Below are 25262 nucleotides of genomic sequence, written 5' to 3' on the forward strand. Positions count from 1 at the left end.
ATAGTAGAAAAAACAATAAATAAAATAAGCAAATTGTACATTTACAAGGTTTTGAACCTCTAAAAATATGAATATTTTATAGTATAATTTTTTAACTAAGCAAAGGCTTAATGGACAACAATATTATCATATTATACAACAAAATAAATATTAAAATTTACTGGATGACGTACATGATAAGTTGGCAACGAAACAGTTTTAAATTGAATCGTCAATGTTCAACAACTATGACACATTAGAACAAAGTTTACCATTAAACTCAACAGTAGGTAACTGTTATTATACACCAGAGATTTAATTCGTATTATTTTAAGTTTTGTTGTATAAAAATAGTTTATTTTAAAATGGTCTGTTAAAACTTAAAATTATATACGGGACACAGTTAATACATTTAAATGGAAAACATACATTATGCTACGAATTTTACATTTGGATATGTTTTTTCGATGTCGTCCAATAATTTAGGAGCTACTTTATGTTGTAGAGTATACTTAATGGACGTTATTAATTGTTATTGGTTTGGAAGCTTTTGGAGTTTCGCACATTTTCACTATCACTTTGGTAGGAACGTTTTGGTCACCAGACGCAGTCTTCGTTGGCTCTTCGTTATTTTTCACCGCATCCATAACACTGTTCAATAAACCGTTTTGAGCGTGACCATTCATTGCTAGCGTTGAAGACATATCGTCTTCGTTATATCCGTTACTGTCATCTTCGTCATCGCTATCGTGGTCTCCCAACAGGTTCTCTTCCACTGAACTAGCCGGTGAATCATCACGTTGGTTGTGCGTGTCTTCCGTGTTTGCTGGTTCATATTTTATGTCTTTGAGTTCGACGGATTTATCATTGCAAGCTACGATATTGTGACTTCGCGATTTTCCCAAACACACGGCTTTGTACACAATAGCTATGATAACTATTGCTAATATAGCCGCTGTTCCAGTTATTCCAACATTAGACTTTAGGAACTCAGCTACTTTGTTCTGAACATTTTCTTCGTCTTCTGGCGCTTGTATCGTCTGAGAGACAATTCCACGGTCCATGCTAGATCGCATGGTAGAGGAATTGCTATCAGAAGGATGAATCGTAGGTTGAACATGAACGATTACTTCTTCAGCTGGGAGTATAGTAGTTTCGTCCGTCGTATCTTTAGACGATACATCCACAGCAGTAGTGGGTAATGAAGCCGTTTCGATTTTAGGAACTATAAATGTTTCATTAACATGAGTTTTTGTTATTACTTCTTCGATTTGTGTATTATTTTTGACTTCAATAATTTGTGTATTATTGTGTACGTTTTTTATTTTAGTTTGTGTTACATAATTTATGTCCATCATGGTAAATCCACCATCACCGCTACCTGAACCCGAACCAAATTCGTCAAATTCTTCCACAGATCTTATCATACTTTTATCGATTTTTAATAAGTGATCTTCTCGGTACATATCCATAGGATCATCCCCCATCATTTCTTTGTCTGAACATACTTCTAACATATCACTTAATGGTTTTCCTGTATTATTACACGTTATCGAATTTCCGAATGCCACACCTCTAGATGACAATTTTTTATCTACTTCCGAAAGTTCGCACGTACAGTTAATTGGATTTCCAGTAAGATCGATTGTTCGCAAACGTTTATATGCTTCTAAATTCTCGTTGATATATTCAATTTTATTATGGGCAAGATTTACATACTTGACACCGGAAGGTCCAAATTGAGAACTGAGTACTTTGAGATCATTTTTCGTAGCAAACAAGTATTTTAAATTGGGTAAACTTTTAAAATATATACTTTTCAGTGTGGTCAACGCGCATTCTGATAAGTCGAGCTCGGTTATAGATTCAGACACGAGGAATGAAGGGCCTACAAAGAGTCTAGGATTTTTACTTAAGGACAAAAATGCCAATTTCTGGTTGCTTGTGAATGTATTTCGGTGCAATTTTCTTATACCCGTTCCTACAAGATTAAGTTCCACTAATTCCGGCAACCCATCAAATGCCAAATTTCCCACGTAGTGTATGGTACCTCCAGTTATATCTAGATACGTAAGCCGTGGAAAGTGTTTGAACGCTTTGTTTTTCAACATAACTGTTGACTCTCGATCAGTGTCGAAATGAATTCGAAGAATTTTTTGTGGCCATGTGGTCGTTATTTGATCCGGTAGGTCAGTACAATTAGCTACTTGTATTCCATTCTCTGTGGTAAAACATTTGCACGGATGCGGACATGGTGTAGCGAATGTACTTGCAATAAGCAAGGCACACAGGGTTATGATGGTTTGCATGACTTGTGGGGTCATAGCTGCATTTCTTCCTGTAATAATAATAAAAAAAAAAAATAATTAGATGACTTCAGAATAAAAATTTGTTATTGTATTGATTTTGTTTTTGTTCTCAATTTTATTTATTTATAGAATATATAGGTATGCCATAATTTAACAATAATTGAATACCAAGTATACAATATAATGAGAATTCAAAGCTATAATAAATTATAGTAAGTCATGTCATATAATATTTTATAGTAGATATTAGGAATGTTAAAAATTATTAAAAAACACGTCGATAATATTATATATTATATATAACACTTCGATGCTCACAAAATTAGAACAGAATAAATTAATTAACAAGTGACGGTGTGATTATTATATAATATATGTGTAGGTAAAATATTTGTACTTGAAATTAAGGATAATACCTATGTATTAGATGTGATTTGACTGAGAAATTATTATTTCAGCAGAAGTTAATAATCTTAACAATTTTATTTTAAATAAACAATTCAATTTGAAAATAATAATTAAAACTTATAAATTAATATTTTAAACATTGATTAATTTAAACGTGGAATTTAAAATATGAAAACAAGAAAGATTAATGTAATGTTATATAATTAAATAATATTTAGTTGTATACCTAGACGTCTAGTTTAAATAATATGATGTGACATATTTTTTATTCGTGATGATATAAAATCAGTATCGTTTTTTAACTAAGAAATTTATATTTCACAAAATCTCCGATTAGGTTATTTAAGATTAATACGATTAATTATAATATATTTAATATATTATGTTCCCTTATTAATTTACAACAAGAAACTGTTGAATTCATTTGTAATACATAGGTGCTTGTATTTAGATGTATACTAATGATATTACACGTCAATGAATAGTACAATATTTCATATTTAGTATCTAGTCATATTACAAATATTTAACAAACTATTCTTTATACAAAGAATATTTAATAAATAATTTAAGTTATTATTTTATTTTAAACAAATATAAATTATGATTTATTTTGAATTTTATCAAATTATATGATTAAATATTATACTAAAAAAAATGTAAAGATTATATTTGTTATACATTTCTTGACTATCAAATAAAATAACTGGATGAGTGTATAACTTATAAAATAATAACATAATAGAATAAATGCAAAATACCGATTGGTTATTTCCGACATTTCATTTCCTCTTTTTAACATTTTATGTACATTATTGAATATTATTCCATAGGATTTTAATCATATTTTGTATTTTTAATTCTTTTTAATGATTTCGTTTATGGTTTCATAGTATTAATGTACAAATGTGATTTATCTAGTAGATAAATGACTAAAAATATATCCTAAAATAGCTTCAAAAATAATTATTTAACATACAAATTACGAATATATTTCTTAAAAATGCGTTGTGTTTAGTTTAAAACATTTTAAAAATTTAAATATTTACGATGTATAAAGCATTTTACTAGTTGTGTTTAAATTTTAAAAAGTAAGGATTATGATTTTCAACACCAATCCTAGAAAATAATTTCAATTTTATCGATTACGTTATTAAATTTAACGATATAATTTTAATGAATTTAATTAAATAATATAGCAATACTATTATAATACTCTATTAATATAATAATATTTATTATTACATTATTCAAAGCTACATAATGTCATGTATGTTAAATTATATTGCTGTTAACATTGCATGTTTAATTAACCATATTTAGTAGGAATACTGTCCTATACTTTTATATTGTATATATATTAATAACTATATTGAGGTAACAAAGTATATTGATAGGACTTAAGTGAAACTAAAGTATTTGACAAAATAGTGAAAAATAAGTACACTATAATACCGAGAAGTCATACAAAAATAAATTTCTTGAGCATATTACATATTATAAGATTATTCCGTGCATTTTCTATACATAAAATAGTAGTAGAATAGAAACCAATCGTTGTACTTAAATATGTTGCAGAGTTCACGAGACAAGACGTATTTCTAACAGATAGTTAACGATATTAATATTTATTATTTACGTACGTCGTACTCGTACATAATATACACTATACTCATGCGATATCGGATTTCTTTGAGATAATAATATAGGTTCAGTTGATAACATTGAGCGAACCACGAGCAGCAAACTGTAATTAATTTTACACGTTTATTTTTCACTACAATAAGTCTTTAGATAATAGTATACTGTTGTTTCCTCGGATACAGCACACGTTATAGGTACTCAATTCTTCAAGGCGAGTATGAAAAAACAGGATAAAACTAACACGGTGATAGTTTTAACTCCTGAAGCAATTGTGTGCAAATAGTCCGCAAAAACGCGGAACAAATGTAAAAAGTGAAACCGGTACTGGTATAATAAACCGAATTTAGTAATATCCAGTAGATTTGCATCTGCAGCCGAACACGATGCATTAATTCATCACCATCAGACAAATAGGTCGCAACGCGCATATACTATCAGCAGCACGATCGTCGGCAGAAAATTATTTCAAATGTTTTGAAAACCGATTGAGACAAATTTTCGTACACAAACTTCCAACCTTTAACTATATAACGTACCAATAAAACTATTGCAAAATCTCTTTTGGAGTCAAAGAACGATTCGAATTTCACCGACACGTTGGCAAAAAAAAAAACCCCGGATGGTTAACCTGATTCCGGCATAAGCAGTTTTATGACACATTGCTAGTAGGTAGGGGGAATCAAACAGGTAATCGAATATTATTTTGTCACTGCAGACAAACATCCTACATAGCATAATAATAATATATTTCAGCCATTAATGTTATATATTTTTACCAGGGGTCACCAAATGGTGGCACATAGACAAATTGTATCTAGCCCGTAGACTTAGAAAAATAGTAATCCTTACTTGCAATTTTATAATAATATAATGTTAAAAATGTGCATTATGAATTTTTATGACCAGCAAAAATTTTCAAATTTTTAATAAGTCTGTTCAAAGATATTAATTGATGACTATTCTGATTTAAATAAACTACCAACCTAGAATAACGCTCAACGGAATAATAATATTAAATATAATAAAATATTGGCTGACTATGACGTTGATGTTAATCAACACAACTTCAATAGAATAATTTGCATCCCGTTATTAGTTTTTTACCATCTAAAATGCTATTATGAATTGGACGTGCGCCATTTGCGCCAGTCAAGCAACTGTTGCAGCATGTTATCTCGTTACCTTCCTCCGTTTTACGCACAGTTCGCATAAGTATATAAAAAATTTTCGGAAACGATTTTATAATTATTTGTCTTTTTTCAAAATATAATGACCGTAACTAACACGAGAATTTATACTTTCCGAAATACGCTAATCGTGTTTTATATTCTATACGCATCATTTATTAGTTATTTTATATACGAACGTTAAAATATAACTTACAAAGTAATTAATATATCATTAAGAAATGTTTTTGTGTTTAGTTTAAATTAAGTACCATTTAAATTCCAATAGTCATATGTTTTTAACGATAATAAACTTCTATTACAATAATATTCACGAATATTAGATATATTTCATTCATCAGTAGAGTATATTCGACAGCCAAAATACTAAGATTTTTTGTTGTATTACACGACAAGTTAATGTTTATATTCCAAGTCCATGTTCCAGAATGTTCTAACGTTTTACTAATTTAAAAAAAAAAACCAAAATATATCTTTTTAGGAACTGTTCCGTATGTTACAATTATAGGGGGAGGGGCTGGGAAAAATTCTATAAAGCTACTATAATAATCGCTATTAGATTACATTACGTATTCTTGAAGACAACAACATAATATTAGATATAAAAAAATGTAAGCTGTCTGCAAGACTTTCTAAAAGACGGAAATATATGATACTATTGATACTGTATTATTGGAATTCAAATATTTTTAAACTAGTTATAGAGTATACTAAGTTGTTAGATTACCATTCCAAAATTATAAATATAAACATATTGTTAAAATGATCCAGTGAGATTTTTTATTTTTATAGAATGTTTGTCAGGTAAATATTTGTATATAGTATTACATTTGTCAATATAGGATTAGTTAAATATTATATTTTAACAATAAAAAACTAAAATAAATGCATACGTCTAAAAAGTTATAATGCATAATACTATATTATACAACATACAATTATAATTAGTTTTACAAATACTGAGAATTTATGTTTATTAGGCTTATAATTAAAATCTAAAAGTATTGAAAATAATATGAGTCAAGATAATGTGGCACTTTTAATAAGATAAAGAAGCATTAATATAACGATAACCTTTTAATATATCTAAATAAATAAATATTTAAATAAAATATACAAAATAGTGTACTCGAACTTGTATATTGTGTAGTAATAAATAGGTAGGTATTGTTTATCTCATTAACCATTTTTAAATGTAATGGCTATACCGATTATATTAAAAAAATTAAATTAAAAACTTATTTATTTTACCAATTTCAACAGCATTTAGGTGTAGTTAAACATGGTTTTCACGTGTTTAAATTAAAATTAAATTTATAAAAGTATATTATTACAAATAAATTAAATCTTTTTGTTATATTATATTATGATAAAATAATTTTATCAGATTAAATCGAATAAATTCAGTGCATTATAAAATAATACTGACATTTAGAAAAAACATTCATTATAGGAAATTATAACTTAAAGAATAGTTTACTAAAATAACATCGAAATTAAAAAATAAAAACAAAAAAATTATAAAATTGTTACAAATTAATAAATAAACTGTAGAATTATACTCAACTACAATAATTTAAAATTGTAGGTATAGTGGAACAATACTAAAAGTAATGCTTAAAAAACAAAAATGTAACTTTTCAACATTAAAATATATCAATAGGTTCTTTTTAAATAATTTCCATTTTTCTAATAACAGAATAAATATTATGCAACATAAGCATTTGAATAAAGAATAATAATGTAATGGTAGTATGATGGCCCACCATAGTGATTTGTAATTTAAGTGGTGTTCTATTTTGAATATTATAATTTACTCGAGTACCTTGTCGACATAGGTACACATGTTTTTTTACCATTTGTTTTCGCTATAATACGTATACGGTATACCTATATGATACATAGCATTATAATATCTATAGTAATGTTTGAACTGTACAGGTATAGGGAGGTTATCTATCTATATGTACTACTAACAACTATAGTCGTATACAACTCCAGTCTCCAGTCACTATTTAACTGCTTATACAAAGCTAAATGGCATATTATTATTATGTTATATGCTCGTCCGTCATTACCGCCGCCGGTGATCTAGGCGTATTTAAACATGTAACATAGGCAGTAAGTACGTTAAACCAAGTTAAATCATCATTTTTCTTTTTGTCATCGGCCAAAATATACTCCCACCCATTGACACAATTAAGTGAACCTTGGTCATTTACTCATATATTATGTTATAATATAAGTGTTCTATTAAAAATGAACAAAAATAACGTATATATAATTATTATATTATTATCACGTAATCATTTTGAAATCTTGTGGTTTTTATCACAGATGATGGTAGCAGATTGTTTTGTAATTTTTTTTTTTTTTTCATTACTTTCAATAATCAGGTAAGTGTTATTTGTCTTTTGATGGGCAGACGAAGACAAAAACCAAGTAGAATAATTTTTTTTTCCTTAATAATAATATAAACTAGGAATTTGGTATACATTACAATAGAATCAAATTTTCTAGCAAAAATTCAAGTGAAATTCTACGTTTACCTTAATTTGTAACTAAAATAGAAATAATATTCATTGATATACGAATGGATAAATTGTTAGATAATATACTTTTATTAAAAAGAAATATACATAGAACAGAGAAAGTATATTAGATTTTATAATAAGAATTATGAATATACTATTATAGCATTATACCAGTTGAAGAGACGAATTTTCTTACCAAGAAATTTATTTGTTAGCTCTCCTTCTTTTTTTTTTCATTCATATAAATTAATTTTTCAAAATAAAAAAAAAGTATTTTAAATATGTAATTTAAGAAAAATATATACACGTTTTATATATAACCCTTAAGACTTTTGTAATTTAAACTTTACTATTATTATGTATATACTTATAAAGTATTTATATAAGTACCTGTATTAATACTATATAATTATACTTAAATGTTTTAACAAAACTAGCAAATAAAAATAAATATAAATATCACTTTTTTTTTAAATTTAAAAGGGACAAAACTCATTTATAATGTATGATGTCTTCAAATTTTAATTTTCTAGTGAGATCAAACTCAATATATATGTACCTACCAGTATCTATTCCTCATAAATTATTTTTGACTGAAAATACATTTTCATTATTTTTTAAAACATTTATTTTGGTAAATAATTATAAAGAAAGATGAGGTTAATAAAAACGAATATTTAACTATTTAACTATGTATTAAAATATATTTTAACACCACTATTTTTACGCGAAATAAAAACTACTATGCTTATTTTTATTATCATTAAAAAAAAAAAAAACAATAAAATTACAATTGTTTATCTAGAATCTATTTATTTAGATTATCGAGCAGAATAACTGATTAATTTTATTTTATTTTACTAATACTTAATTAGGGAATTTTCAACAAAAGTACATTTTTTTGGTATTATTTTTGTGGACATACTTATTTGTTGCTTTTTAACAAGTACCAACATATTTTCTAAAATCATCTCTTAAAGTAATTAAATAATTGTTTTCAAATGCACACCTTAAATGCCAATTGGGTTAAGTCGACCTTAATCACACATACATACATACACACACACATACATTCACACCATTAGGCGCGTGTATACGATATGTGAAAGTCGATCCTTAAAAACTTTTCCTGTTGACTATTCCGTACATTGCACATGTATCCAGGAGTCCGTCACCGATTCTGAGAACCGAATTTAATGTTGTATATTATTTTCGCGACCAATGACCACTCATCTACTATTATACATGATACGGAACTCCGACGTAAGTATATTATATACAGCAATTTTACTCGTACTGTCGTGTCTACACAGGACCCGTCTGACTGGTCGATGGCGAATTTCCTAATTGGGTACACCGTTTTATGAAGAACGCACATGGGATTTTTTTTTTTATTATCATTATTACTATTACTATAATTCTCCTTTAAATGTATCATTACGATAGAAGTGTATTTTTACTTTTTAGACGGTAAGCGAAATTTCTACGATGTATGTTGCCGTTTTTAACTTTTTTGTTTTGTTCTCTATACCTATATAAAATAATACTATCCAAAACAAATTGTATTATACGCCCGCATCTGAAGGATCAATAAACTTGGCAATTTTTTCAAAACAATGTTACACTGGATAAAAAAATAAACATAAATCAACAAAAAAACCATACGATTAATATGGACCTTGAATATCATTATATATTGTTTTGTTATTCAAAACCCCTTTTGTAACCACAGTTCTATTATGATATAAGAATATAATATGCATGAAAAAATATGCATATCTACATACTTCAAAAATTCAGTAGGCGCTATTGTCACCAAGTTCGTTAAACGTATATTGTACAAATTTGCATAGAACATCTAAGTTTTAAGTTTTTACGATAGTAAAATATACGCGATTTTCGTATTTATTATATTTTACTTAATTTTTACGGGTGTGTCTATGATTAAGAAAACAGATAGAAAACAAGGCTTTTGATTTATGCAACTACAATGTTCGGTTTCTATTAAAAAAAAAAATCATTTACCCAGTCACTTTTTAGTTTGATAATTATCTACCAATGGACAACATCTTTATGGTGAGCTAAATCCGACTTTGTAACATGTTTATCATTATAAATATGAACGTTTGTCAGTTACTTTATACAATAAAAACATATAATGAAACATAAATAAATAATAGTAAAAAGGTTTAGATACTCTTATTGTATTGTTAATTTCGATTCTTGTATAATTAAGTTAAGTACATTTAGGATAGGTATAATATGTACTATATTGAGACATTTCTATGCCAAATTTGAAACGAAAAATGTTGAATTTTTTATACCTTATAATTAAATGTACGTTACTAGCAGATTACAATATGATTAATGGCGTGGCCATGAATAACTGACGAGTACCGGTGGTTAACTAAAACGTCCGTGTGTTTATACATGCTCATAATGTCCATTCGCACCATAAAAAAAGTAATTTCCAGTAAAATTTTCTAAAAATATCAACTCCTGATAGATTTATTATGCTTTATTTTTTTTGTTTGGAAGTCTAGGAAATTCAATTAGATTATTAAATATAATACTCCATCTAACATATAAGATACGATTAGTTATTTTTAAGTAAAATCTAAAATCACGGTTGAAAAAATCATAGGTCAAAATTTTAAATTGTTTATCATTAGCAATATAATTTTTATCGGCATGTACAATAATTATTTTCAATTATTATCGAGATAATATTACAGGTATAGTATTCTTAAACTTAATGTTTTGTACAAGTCATCGACAATTTTGTTAAGTCACTTATGGATAATAACAGCGTAGCTAGGTATCAAAATGCTTAATGGTAACGCATTTTGATTTTTGTCCTTCGGAATATTTTACGAGTGAAGATAGTCGCAAGTATAAATATATTATACCTATAAATAAATACATACAAATGTAAAATACAAAAATTATTGAAGAAATTGTATTTTTTCTTATGGATGTTTAATGGATGTCTGTACTATGTACTTTACTATTTTAACATGTTACACAAATAAAAGTACTTATTTCTAAGTTAATATATCATGATGTTTTACTAGAAGATTGTTAAAGAAAAAATATTATATCATGTACTGTTGATCACATGCCGGTTTTTTGGTAAGATTTAATAGTTATGAAATGTTATTCCTGGTACTGGTAATACGGGTAGCTCAAAAGTTAACAATAAATAAATCCAGATTTTATGTATAATTTTAACCCATAGAAAAAAAAATCAAATCTACAAACTGACATGCATTTTACCCGTATTTCCGTAAAACTCACAATCAGACCACCTTGATCGACAGTGAGTATATACAGCATAATAATCCATAAAAAAAAAAAAAATAGAAGACAAAATTGGATAATGAAAAAAAAATGTAGGAGTCTTTATTGTCTTCGTCTGGTTCGTCATTATAAGGAAAGGGTGGTTGAGAAGAGTGCGTTGAAGAATATTAAACAGGATTGCTATCATGGTAACCGGTTGTTTGTTACGTATCTGGCAAACGGGTAGCTGTCATACATATTGTACGAGTGCGTCATAATGTACCCGGTTAGTGGTAACTGTCATTAGCAACACGATGGTAATCGAAAACGAGATGAATTCTTCTACGGATGAACTCATTCTGAGGTGTTTTAATTTTCCCGTGTGATTTGTTGTTAAAGTTGTTTAACGTAAAATCTATTGAAAATCTTATGTTATGACTAATACCTACATTATAAAAACAAAAACATACATTAAGTACTTGAATATAATATTATTCTTATACTGCCGATGAAGAATGAAGGATTTTATAATGATTTTTCATTTATGCAACAGTGTTTATTATTATGGTATAATTCTTTATATCCTAAACGTCCTTGGGGTTAACGCATATTATTGCACCCGTGTTGCCATTTTTTTTTTTTACTTTGGTCCATTAAATTGGGAGCTAAGTAAAATAATCAAAACATATCTCTGGTTATTATTCTAGGAACAAACATTGTATAGGTATTAAAACTAAAACAACATTTCAACAAGAAAAAGAAAACATGTAGTAGTAAAATAAAACAGCAGCGAGTTATTTACTATGACTATTAAACGAACCCATTGTAATGTTCTTGTATTATTATAAATGTGATCGGGAGAAAAAAATCTGTATATCTAAATGCCTATGGTGTTAAGAGTATCGTTGGCCACAAAAAATTTATACTTGTCGTTTGATCACGATTGATTGGCACAAGAGCAAACACGTGAAATGTATTCAGTATATTGTTTAAAGGCTTCAAAAAAAAAAAAAAAAAAAAAATTAATATATTATCATTCATAAATTATAAAAAGATTATAGTAGATGAACTTTTTAAAAACAAATTGCTTTATTTTAGTTTTTAAGTTTCTTTATAAACAAATTTAGAAAAAAGCAAATTTTGAATTAATTTTAAAATAAAAACCCGTTTAACTGGTTGATATATAAGATTTATTTTATTTATAAATATATATTTTTATGTTTGAGAGTTTCATGAAAATTAACCGTTTAATATGTATGTCAAGGTAGCATAAATCAATGTTCTACACTATTTTTTTTAAATTCTATGAAATAATATAATCATGTATTTAATATAGTTGCGTTTACGTGAATAATGAATAAATGCACTCATTTAAAATAATTATTAAAAAAAAAAAAAAAAATCAATTGAAAATCGAATAGTGTATTCTAAAATAATGTTTAATGTACCATTTGCTTGACTATAACTGATTTTATATTGAATTTATTATATCAATAATAAGCATTAGCGATAATATTACAATCATGTAATATGTTTATAAATTTCAGTAAAGTAATTTTCTGTATAGAACAAATCATATAATAATATATGTACTAAGTTTTATTTTTACGTATCATTATTAATTGTATTAACAACAATATCAAATTTTCTCCGACAACGAAAAATTAGTGTATATACACGAAATAAGTTGACATTCAATATTAAATATACTATGATTTGGTACCAATTGATTTTCAATGACATGAAATTAAATGTAAATCTATTTTTTCAATTAGTCTTAATACTATCTTAGTTTTTGATACCTATAAACGCTAAATGAATAAGAAAATGTCATTATTTAATTACTTAAGCAATCATTCAAATAAAATCTAAAAATGTTGTTAAAAACTACTCCATAATAACTTTGATAACACTTATCAATAATAATTACTATAATATTTTTTCAATTAAATTATATTTTATTTCTATTTGTTATAAACCCATAATTAATTACTATAAAGTTAAGTCATTTATTAAATATTAATTTCATGATCATTATAATATATTTATATATTTAAAGGTTATACCATGATGAATTTTCTAGACAAAATACTTTATTGATTAAAATTATTAAAATTTAATCAGAAAAAATATTTACCTTGTTTTTAATTTGTTAAGAGTAGAATTACTTATCAAATACCAAAACTCGATTATTCAAGTACTCAGAACAACCTTTGTATAAACATATCTAATAGTAATTATAATTTTAAACTATTGTATAAACTATGAACTGCAGACGTTAAAAACTCATATAAGATTGAGACAATTGATTAGTACTTAATATGTGATGTATTATCAAATGACCCCCAAAAAATAATCATCGTATATTATAACGAGTGAAATAATAATTATAATAGTTGAAAAATCACGTAGTCAGGGTAAATAATCATCAAAATTGGTATAACGTGCTTTAAGTGAAAAATATGTAAAGAAACGTCTGAAAACCACATTTTTTTAAAATCTTTTAGCACATAAGATACCTAAAGTTATTATTATTATTAATATTGTCTATACGTATACTGTGTGCCATTCGAAATAATTGGTAAAACTGACACATTGATTTCCTTATTAATCAATAATTTGTATACAAAATTATACACAACTATAATCATATCATCGCATAATTATTTTTATTTATTCCTATATTTAATTGTATAATAAATTATACAGAAGTAAAGAATTTTATATAGACGCAATCTAAAATTTTAAAATGTGACTTTATTTCACCTTTGTAAGGTGTATATTATGCAAGAGAGAAACTAAATATATACTATGAATTATCAAGATTTTTAAAAGCCATAATTTATATTTTTATTTTAAAATTATTCAATACATATTTTATGATATTACAAAATTAAAAATATTTTACTATAGCAAATAGTTATTAAATATTTTTAGATAAAATAATTTAAATAAACAAAAAATAAAATGTTAAAAGTATGAAAAATATTGGTTTCAGTTTTCGAAACATCAAAATGGGTACGATAAAAAGATTTTTATTAATTAAAAAATATTTTAATAAATAATTTTCATCAGTAAAATAAAAAAATTATTTTATCATAATATTCTAAAAACTATTGACACATAAACGATTATGACAAAAGAATTATAGAAGAAAAGAGATAAGATAATAATTAGGGAGCACACAAGTGTTTCCAATCACCTTATCTTGAAAAAAGGTCATAATATGAATTGCGTTCTGGACCGAATTGCTTTGCTTATATTTTTTAGTGGTTTCCATAACGACCTATAATTCTTACCAACTCATATAATAAGTTATTAGTTAATAAAATTATTTATTTTTTTGTTCTAATCTTCAAATCGTGAGTGTTTTTTAATTGATTTTAAGAATTTTTTATTTGATTTAATATTGTATATACCTATTATTATATAAAATGTATGACCAATAACAACATATTTATAATAAATGTATTACATAAGTCACAAAATATTTAAAAAAAAAAACACTGACTAACTAAGTATATACATTTTTTACATAAACAAATTAAACTAAAAATTTTACTTACTGAAATAATTATATCAACATGTATTATTAAATTTATAGTTACACAAATCAATTGAAAAACTATTTATTTATTTATATTTTAGAAAAACAGAATAAAAACTACTCAAATTAAATCACGGACACAACTTATTTTAAAAGGTACATTAACCCGACTTGAAATTTGTATGTACTGAATATAATATTAGGTACAAGACGTTTATTACAATAATTATGTACAAATTATATCTGTTTAACTATTCATGAGAACAATATTAATAAAAAAAAATATAGCATATCAAATTGTACATCAATACTACTTGAATAAAATTAGAATATAACACTACTATTCACCTTGTTTAACTAAATCAATAAAATATTTTGAATAGCAAAAAAAAAAAAAAAAAATTGTCTTTCTTTATAACTCTATTACCCCGTCTATAATGATTAATGGTTAATACATTTTACAAATTTGAAAAACATCGAAGTAAAAATACAAGTAAAACATAAAATATAATTGTTAAATTCATATGCATATATACTCGTATATTTATTGGTATAAAATGTATCAATGATTTAAGATAACTACGAGTAACTATTCTTTACATGATATTTATATAAAATATTTTGAAAACAATTTTAAATTTTATTTGAATAACCAGTCATAAAAATGTAAGTATTCCCTACCATAGAACATTATGATTTACTAAGCATGCCTACTTATTCAAATTCTGATTTTTTGAATTTTATAAATTTACTCAAGAAGCATATTTTCAACTATTTAGGTTTTTGTTATACCATTTAGCTATTTACGGCGTATCATATGACTTGCAAACTTTTTTTCAAACGATTACCAGTATTTATTCACAATAAATAATTGAAAAGATGATTTATTTTTTATTATGAAAGCGTTAATGTATCTAAATCGAAATTCAAAAGAATAGTTGTTGGACTATAGCAATGTATATAATAAATATAATAGTCCTAAAAAATTATTTAATAACATTTAAAAAAAGATGTAATATTATATTTATTTACAAAGAAATATTTACAAATTTAATCATTAAAGGTTAATTGATAAATATTAATAATCTAAGTTTTCAAATCGTCGTAGTTCCTATACCTTCCAAATCTATTATAAACAACCTAATACCCTTACTTCTTAGTAAACCAAGTTAAATTACTCAACAGATACTCATTTGGATTCAAATTAAGATTCAGTAACATTTAAAACAAAAGTTAACTGATTTACAGAAAAAAAAAGATATTTTAGTTTGAAAAAAAAATATTTGGTATCGGCCACAGGACACTTTTAAATGATATATTAAATTTAAAAATTTGAAAATAATATATCCTTAAGTGTACTTAAAAATTTAAAAGATCAAAATTTGATTATATTCTTTATTAAATGAAAAAATTGGAGAGGAAGGGTGAACATCTTAATGAATCACTCTGTAGAAGTTTTAAAAATAAAATCATTTTTTATAGTTTCTAAACTAGATTAACTTTTTAGTTGTTAATAATGAACGACAAAACCATTTTTGCTTTCACTAGACATCCGATGTCGATGTCAACCTTAGTCCTTAGATATTGATGGATTGAAACTTATCAGTGAAAATTCCAATAAAATTATTTGTATTTTAGAATTTGTCACGTTTAGGATAAAAATTATTATGAGCTCTCAAAAATTGGATATGATACATGAACATCTTTTGTATTTATATTGTACGTTATATTCAGAAGCGACTTTCAGTTTTTATCGAACAAAAGACTAAAGACCATATGTGCACGCGCAAAACTATATACGACATACGTATATGGTATATGATAATATATATGATCCGCCTACGGGTCTGTTTTCCCGTGTGCGACTTAACAGGACAATGCGGGTTTTCGAGTTAATTGAATATTTTACATGACCAGATGGTACTTACAACACTCGTATATTATATGATATAGAACACGTAAGTCTTGGTTTCTAACCCCCTAGCAGTACCAACCCCTAAACAAAAAAAAAAAAAATAATAATGATAAAAGGTCAAATGTCATCCGTTTTTCTGTCATCGCAATAAGATATTACAACTTTTCTAGTACTTATTTTATATGTGTACGAGAAAAACGTGAGAAAACTTAATTGTGTGGGATATGAAATTCTTGTAATAAATTGTCATACAGGGTGACCGAAAACACGTGTAAAGGGACCGCCTTAAGTGTTTAAAAGGGCATGACTACATGTGATGTATTTCATAAAATACTATAATGTACATACACATTATAAGAATATGCATATATATATATATATATATATATAAATATATACATATAGTATGTTTCCTGTTGTAAATCATTTGCTCGTTTCCCACTGTCGCCGGTTGCCCGTGGTCTACTATGTCAATTATGATATTATAATACTTATAGTTTTTTCCGCACAATCCACTACAACGTAAACCGGCCTTGTTAGTTAAGATAAATTGAATTTAATTACATAATTGTCGGGAATCTCACCCTCACCTCAGCAGAAAAACTATTACCAACGCAACCGTTGACAACGGTAATTTATTATTTTGACCTAATGTAATAACATAAACCGTAAGAAAGTTTTTTCGGACAAAATTAAAATGCATTTATCTGATTATATTATGGTATGCTAACCGTATGCTTGTTCATACTTCTATGAGACCAGTATTTATATCTATCTGTTATCTATATCATAAACTTCAAAGACTTAAACGATTGTTAACAACAGAAAATTATAATATACTCATATTACCATACTTAAAACGTATAATACAGCTTTAACAGATAATGGATTTTCTAATGTGATGCAAGATACATAATATATGCGTTTTACGTCATATATTTTAATATCTAATTTTTTTTTATTTATTTATTTATATTTGTTATGGATACCAATAAAGATGTTTAACGTATTAAAAAAATTTTTTTTTTTAATTATGGTTTTGAAACATTGAAAGTAAATCACGTATTTATTCTATAATATTTTTTATCGTTAAAATTAAGTAAAAAAAAAAAAAAAAACATTGCAACTAATATTAAATAATATAATATACTAAAATTAGAATTAAAAAAAAAAGTACAAGTTTTAGGCAATAGAAGATAACAGAGTTGAAAAAAAAACATAAATTGAAGCGTTGTTTTTAGAAAGTACTTAAAAGGAAATACATTTCTAAAAATATGCAACGATATAGCACGTAAACCGTTAACTAAAAAATGTAGGTACCCTGCGGTATAATTGCAAAAACTGTTGCAGGTAACCAAATTAAATGCATGTCTAGACATTTTGTGGAGCAATGATTTTAATTGAATAATACATGCATACTCACAGAGTATGCCATTAGTTTGTTTATTAGCCAATATGATTGATAGGTACCCCAAGAGGTATTTTTTAATGTTAACTGATGAAGTATAAAGGTTGCGCTCGCGTGTTTGTTTATTGATTGACTACGGTACAATATTTAAGAGGATGTCAGCACACTATATTTTGTTTTCTCTCTCTGGGCCAAGCGCTTTAAAGCAAATTTGCGTTAAGCAAATCAATCATGTGTTATTAACTTTAATAATAAAGTGGATTTACCTAACATAGAACTATTACAATAAAAAACATTATCTGTGTTTGTTTGTTAGTTTAATTTTGTTATAATTCAAATGTTATGCTAATTATGAGTAAATGTATAAAATATTAAAGTTAAAAATGTTCGAATACTGTAGAAAAACTTAAATATTGTATACACGTTGATAATATTCTTAAAATTAAATTTCATAATATTTGATTATCTCTAAATTTAAAGCTAATAGTACTCAATTGATTCTGCTGAACGTGAATTTACTAAATTAATGTGGTTCAGAAAAAAGAAAATAAATAATGCACTGACATCTGCTTAATAAGAATTATATTGTTAATCTACATAAAAAATAATGTAAATTTTAGAAACTGAGTTACTTTATTTTTAAATATTTTAATTTTCATGGACATAATATGTAATTAGTTAGCATTTTGTAAAAGCAAAAATAAAAATAAATGTTTTTCTGAATAATGTGAAAACATATAGCATAATTGACTATTATAGTATTATATTTTAGTATGAGTTTTCCTACGTGTTAAGTGTGGGTGTAACAAGTTCAATTTACAGTCGTAGAAACAAATCAAAATTTAAAAAAATGTTGTCTTTGCTCACATTCTAACTACAAACTACAATTATATTATATCATGTTACCACACCCGTACATTTTTTTTAAATGTTAGTGGATTAATGGATAATAAATTACACTTGTGTCATTTTTACCCCTACAATACATCAGATAAAATTCGGATATGAAACTAAGTAGAAAGGTTATAGAAATTTAAAAGATATTCTTCGATATATACGATATACCTACGTTATGCGTATACAATGGAATAATAATTTATATTACCTGAATTGTAGATTTTATATATACGTGTATATGGCGTCATTGTCACTTTCATCGAATGTTAAAGGGACGAGAAATGGGTGCGACTGGTATTATTTCAATCCAGCCATTTATATTCTGCTTTTATACTGAAATACCTAAACGGTTATGTTGTCTAGACGATGGATGTGTGCAAATAATTAGATGTCTAAAAGTAAAAATACCTTCAAAATCCAACGTCTGCAAAATTTCAACTAAAACTATAAGAATCGTTATCCTATAAATTATTTTTTATAATTTATTTTAAATTAAATAACATTTTTATCTAGGTGTTTTAAATTTACATACAGTAAATAAATTTTGGTTTAAGGATTAAATATAATATACCTAATTATTATTGTTTCTAAAAAGTATGAAAATTTTTAATGTATTAGTCGATTTAGTTTTTAGTTTTATTAAATTCGGATTAATTGAAAAATAAGTTCTGCAATAACTATTATATTGTTTGTTTTATTTAAATGAATCTACTGAATGTGATAAACTATGATTCAAATGTATAAAGTCACAAGTGAAAATTATGTGGCAATAAATTGGCATATTCTAACAGTGAAATAATAATGTAATAATAACGAATTGCACTAACTCAAGACGAGATAACGATAAAATAGCAAAAACAATTGTTACTTTCATTGAGTAGTCATTGGGTAATTATTGTCTTCTTTATCGTTACGAATTCCTTTATATTTTTAGAAAGGTAAAACTCTATTCAAGCTAAAGTGTATAGGTACTATGGTTTAAGTATTAAGATCATATAATTATGTTTAAAAAAAATAAATGAGATTATTAATAGTTTCAAATGTATTAATAAATCTCTTCGTTTTACACATATATATTAATACACAGGTTAAATATTTAGATACATTAGGTGACGTTTAAAATATAAATTGTTGACTGTTTTCATAGTTCAAAACTCCACGAGTGATATTGCAATATGACATACAATTGTAGGCTACAGAATGGAAGTGAAACGGTTAAAGTACAATACATTTTTAAAATGCAATGAACCGAGACAACAAGTGACATGAACTTAACATAATAACATGTAACAACAAGGTGTGGAAGCAGTGAAAGATTTAATTTTTTACGTTATCATATTTCAAAAAGACAAAATGTATGTAAACAAGCCTAAATACATCAATTTGTTTTTAAAAAACCTAATATAATTGTCTGTTTAATCACATACTGGTGATTACGATTGATTTTAAACATAGATGCTAAATTATATCTATCTAGTTTACTTTTTGTACATTAATGCATTAACCTATGCACCTATTATATATATTATTATATTCTTATAGAGTTTTAATATTTCTGGCGGTGTTTTTACTTTAGGAATGTATTAGATTATTTCTTTGTTGTGCATTTATTAATTTTTATTTTTTATCGGTACAATATTTTTAATATTATTTTATATTTATATATATACATATAGATAAACCTGATCATGATATTCAAATATTTTTAAAAACGCATACAAAATATCATCTAACAGAATTTTAGCAATTATTTTCGAACAGAAAATTAATTTAACGGTTACTATGCTAATAAACATATGAAAACATTATTTTTAATTGATATCACCTAAAATATTTATTATTATTAAGCTACTTTTCCTACACTTGATTATGCAAATACAATTATTTTATACATTTTATAAAATATTAGTCTATTATGTAATAATTTTCAAGTAGATAATTCTAGATAAAGGTAAATATTTAATAATACAAACTATAATAAAATACATGTACTTATTTATATAGGCATTCATTAATATTATACCTAGATTCATGAAAAAATTACGATCAAGTAAACTAAAAATACAAATACAAAAAAGACACAAAAAAAAAAAAATTAAAAGAAAAAAATATGAAATAAAAATAAAATTCTTATATTTTATTATTATGCTATATATTTTGGTTATATATAATTATATATATATATATATATGTCAATATATAAATAGATAAGAAATAATAAACAAAAAATAAAAACCTAACCTTAATTATTCTTTAAGTAATTAAATTCAATTTTTATAAATATAATTTTAATTATATTTATTAGAAAAAATATCTAATAAAATAGTATACAAATTAAGTTTTTTTTTTTATTTATCTATTTATAGGTTTATGGAACCATGGTCTATAGTGAATTATCTGTAAAATCTCACATAGTCAACATGGAATATAATTTTAAGAAAAACATCTCTACACACTTTATATACCTGCTCAAAATATATGAATTTATTGTTATTTTTTTATAAGTTACATATAACATGGTAAAATACAATTACACGCGTATCCCTTTTAGTGTTTACAATTGTACATGTTGTCTAATTTAATAACACGATAATATAAATTCTAAAATAATTAATGCCATAATGATAATTATCGTTATTTTGAATTTCCCACCTATACATTTATGTACTTAAACGTATGCAGTTAAGTTAAATACTAATACTACAGTAATAATATCAGTTATCAATATTATCATCAAATCAATAAACGAAATACGTGTTTTTGTTAATAAAAAGGCAACAAAATATAAAATACTTTATGGTAAAACTATCAATATATACAAAAAAAAACCTGACGAATTAATTAATTATTTAAGTAAACTTAGCCAGGTTTTTATAAGCCTAAACAATTATAAATTATTTTTATATTGACTGTTGATTGTATACATTAATTACATTTTAGTAATATTTTAGGAAATTATTAATAACGTTTAGCCCAAGTCAAATTAAATGACTTAGCATTTTTTTTCATATTATATTTGCTCATACTAACTAATTACAACTAAATTGAAAACTTATGGGTTCAAAATTAAATTATACCATTATGCTTAATATGGCAACGTCGCAATAAGTTGTAAATGCCATCGTATTTTACTGACATATATTTATAAAGAATATATCCAGATTTCTGATTGAAAGGTCTAGCTTTTATTTTTGTACGCGTATACCAATTTGTAACATTAAAAATTGTATTCCGAATTAATTAAATCTGATAAATATATTAGTATGATCATCATAGCTCGTAACATATTATGTATATTGTATAGATATGCCTGTATAATACAAAATACTTTTTTATATAATAGGAGAATTTTTATTCAATATTAAATTAAATCACGAAACAAAAAAAATATACTTAACCAATCAAAATCGTGATAGTTCAATGATATGTTCGTCTTAAACCAAGAGAACAAATTGATAGTTGGTGGTGCCATAAAATTATATTGCCGATCACAATTAAAATATATGACAGTAACTGCGGTGGCACGGTGTAATTATAATTTTTAGTATTAATAATATCATGAACTCGTGAAGATTATATAATAGTATATATTATTATTATTTAGCCATTTATACGATATCTACTGAACAGGTTTTTATTTAAAACAAGGTTAAGGTCACGATTGGGGAAGTGTACTTCCTGTTTAATATACATTTTACTTTATAAAATAAAATTTAACAAAATATATTATTTTAAGGTTAAACTAAGTTTTTGCCAAGCTTAAAACAGTATATTTTAGTACTTATTAAATGTTAAATATAAATGTGTATAAAACATGATATATTCAATAATAATGATAAAAATAATTGATTAATATAATCGATACTTATAACGTTTAAATATAATATTAACCATAATAATTAATATTTATAAATTAAAGGTTTTTAAAGTAACCAGAATCAAATTCACATGTTTGGGACATTGGGGCCAATTTATTTTAGCACCCCTTTTCACCAGCCACTCATGAACCACTCACTAACCATTTATATTGCCAATATAATAATTTAGTTTTTTTAGTAATAGATTTAATTTACTTTATTCAGAGGCTCCTAAATGTTTGCAATCAATCATCTGTTTCAATTAAAAAGAACTTATTGGTCGATATTTGTAGATATAAATGTATACATTTTTTACAACAATTTTATTGAAATTATTTATTATAAAAGAATATTTCATTTCTTATATTGAACTGTATTATAAATGAACTAATTGTAGATAGTTATAGGTTTATATATTATAAGAATTGGAAGCTCGTGATAATTAAGACTGTGTGTTTGTTTATTAAACAATAGTATAGTTCTTCACTGTATCTTTAAAAATTAGTGAAACCGGAAGGTAAAATAGGTAAGTAAATTGTAACTTTTCCAAAAATCCTTGACCATGATAAAAAGTGCCAACTATTGTCGTTGGCATAGGGCAAATTAATGGTTTTAATAGCCGGCCTTTATTCATTCGCTTAAAATTATTCTAATTTTAAATCTGTCTCAACAATGTGTTGTAATGTTGGAAAGTACAAGTTGCTCACATGGTAATGATAAATGTGCGATTTGCACATATAGTTTTACTTATTTGTATATTAACAATTAATTTTCAGAAGCAATTAAATTTAAAAAAAACCAAAATGGAGTAACATTTCGTTAATCTGTTTGCAGAGTATATATTATGTTTGAGTTTGGAACGAAAGAAATCGTATCACACTCAATGTAGGTACTTCTATTGTTGAAACATTTTAATAAATCATATAATATCAAAAATAATATTAAACAGTATTTTATGTGTATGTATATATATATATATAGTCATAACTAGCGGAGAAAGCGCAAGGGAAAAAAATTACCTGCGTCGTAAAAATAACCGTTGCATCGGAACGCGCATTACGCAGGTACCTGCGAGCAGTGCACCAATAATAAATTCGCGCATAAAATGCCAAGAAATTCGCGGGAGAGCGAGCATTATTTCGGTAAAGAAACAGTAAAAGGAAGGTCGATCGCTCGTGTTTATCACGTCATATCATTAAAGTATATCACTATGATAACGTGATTTTTTTTTTAGGAAACACGCATGACGTTTATGATGATATACCTGCGCAAGTATTACGAGACATGATAATAATACTATTATTGTTACTCACCGGAAATTCAATGTGTTCCCAGTGCCCTGGTATCTCAGCCGGCCAGACAAATTCTCTCCTCCTTATTCTTCTATAGCTCGCGGGTGCGAAATCCAATGGCGATGTAAATATTGTTTTAATATTTTACAATATTTTGCGACTGACCGCGAAAACGCTAGCACCTTGTGTGCGGCGCGTGCGGCGACGTCGACGGCGGCGTACGGTATGGGCGTACGTTGTGGCGCGAGCGCGTGTGACGCGAGACAGACGCGGACGGACGAACACACGCGTTCGAGCGATATGGGATGCGATTATTTTGACCCTACAGTCTACGGCGGCGGCGGCGGCGGTGGCGGTGGCGATGGCCGGGCAGCGCTCGGTTACGGTCGGTGGTGGGTTCAGACGCGCGCGTCCGGTCGAAAACGTGAATCAACTGGTGGTGGCGACGGCGATGTGTGTCGCAGTCGAAAAATCGATCCCCAGAAGGCGCGGGCGGCGGAGATTTGGTTTTTCACACGACGTATCGTGCGTCACCTCCCCGCGTACCATGGCAGCGGTCGTCGTCTGAAACGGTGGCGGCGGCGGCGGCAGAGCGACCTTCGCTGACCCTCGACCGCAGCGCTGTCTGTCGCCGCCGTTAAACTTTTGTCACGTGCGTCTCATTATAATAATAGTCGTAAAGGTATATAATAATGAGAGGAGTATAGGTAATACTTTCGTTTTGTGCGCGATCGTATTGTTATTGTTGTCATTATTATTATTATTATTATTATTATTATTATCATCATCATTGTCACTATTATAATGTTATAATATAATATGACGACGCCACGTCGGCGACCTACGCAAGACCAATAGTCTTTTACCTCCGACTTTCCGGGGGATACCTCAATCTCGTAATACTATGATAAAAACCAAGAATTTTACCTGAATCTACCGAGTGATCGACGTTATATAATACGAATGGCATTACATTGTTATGCAATCATACATTATTATCTTACGA

At 26.3% G+C, this 25262-nt stretch overlaps 1 protein-coding gene across 1 annotated transcript; it reads right to left on the reverse strand.

Moving 5' to 3' along the window:
* On the reverse strand, positions 1–24652 carry LOC112603628 (protein windpipe-like). Its single transcript, XM_025352305.1, has 2 exons — positions 24278–24652; positions 1–2317 (listed from the first exon to the last, which is right to left on the reverse strand). Exon 2 carries the CDS (start codon positions 2301–2303, stop codon positions 492–494), a length of 1812 nt encoding a protein of 603 aa, XP_025208090.1. The 5' UTR covers positions 2304–2317; positions 24278–24652; the 3' UTR covers positions 1–491.
* Between the last annotated feature and the right edge of the window lie 610 nt (positions 24653–25262).

Source organism: Melanaphis sacchari, unplaced genomic scaffold, assembly GCF_002803265.2.
Source record: "Melanaphis sacchari strain LSU unplaced genomic scaffold, SCAv2.0 Contig10_pilon_pilon, whole genome shotgun sequence".
NCBI lineage: Eukaryota > Metazoa > Arthropoda > Insecta > Hemiptera > Aphididae > Melanaphis > Melanaphis sacchari.

Excerpts from the sequence above, each read along its gene's own strand:
- LOC112603628 (XM_025352305.1), bottom strand. The coding sequence starts at position 2,303 with ATGACCCCACAAGTCATGCAAACCATCATAACCCTGTGTGCCTTGCTT.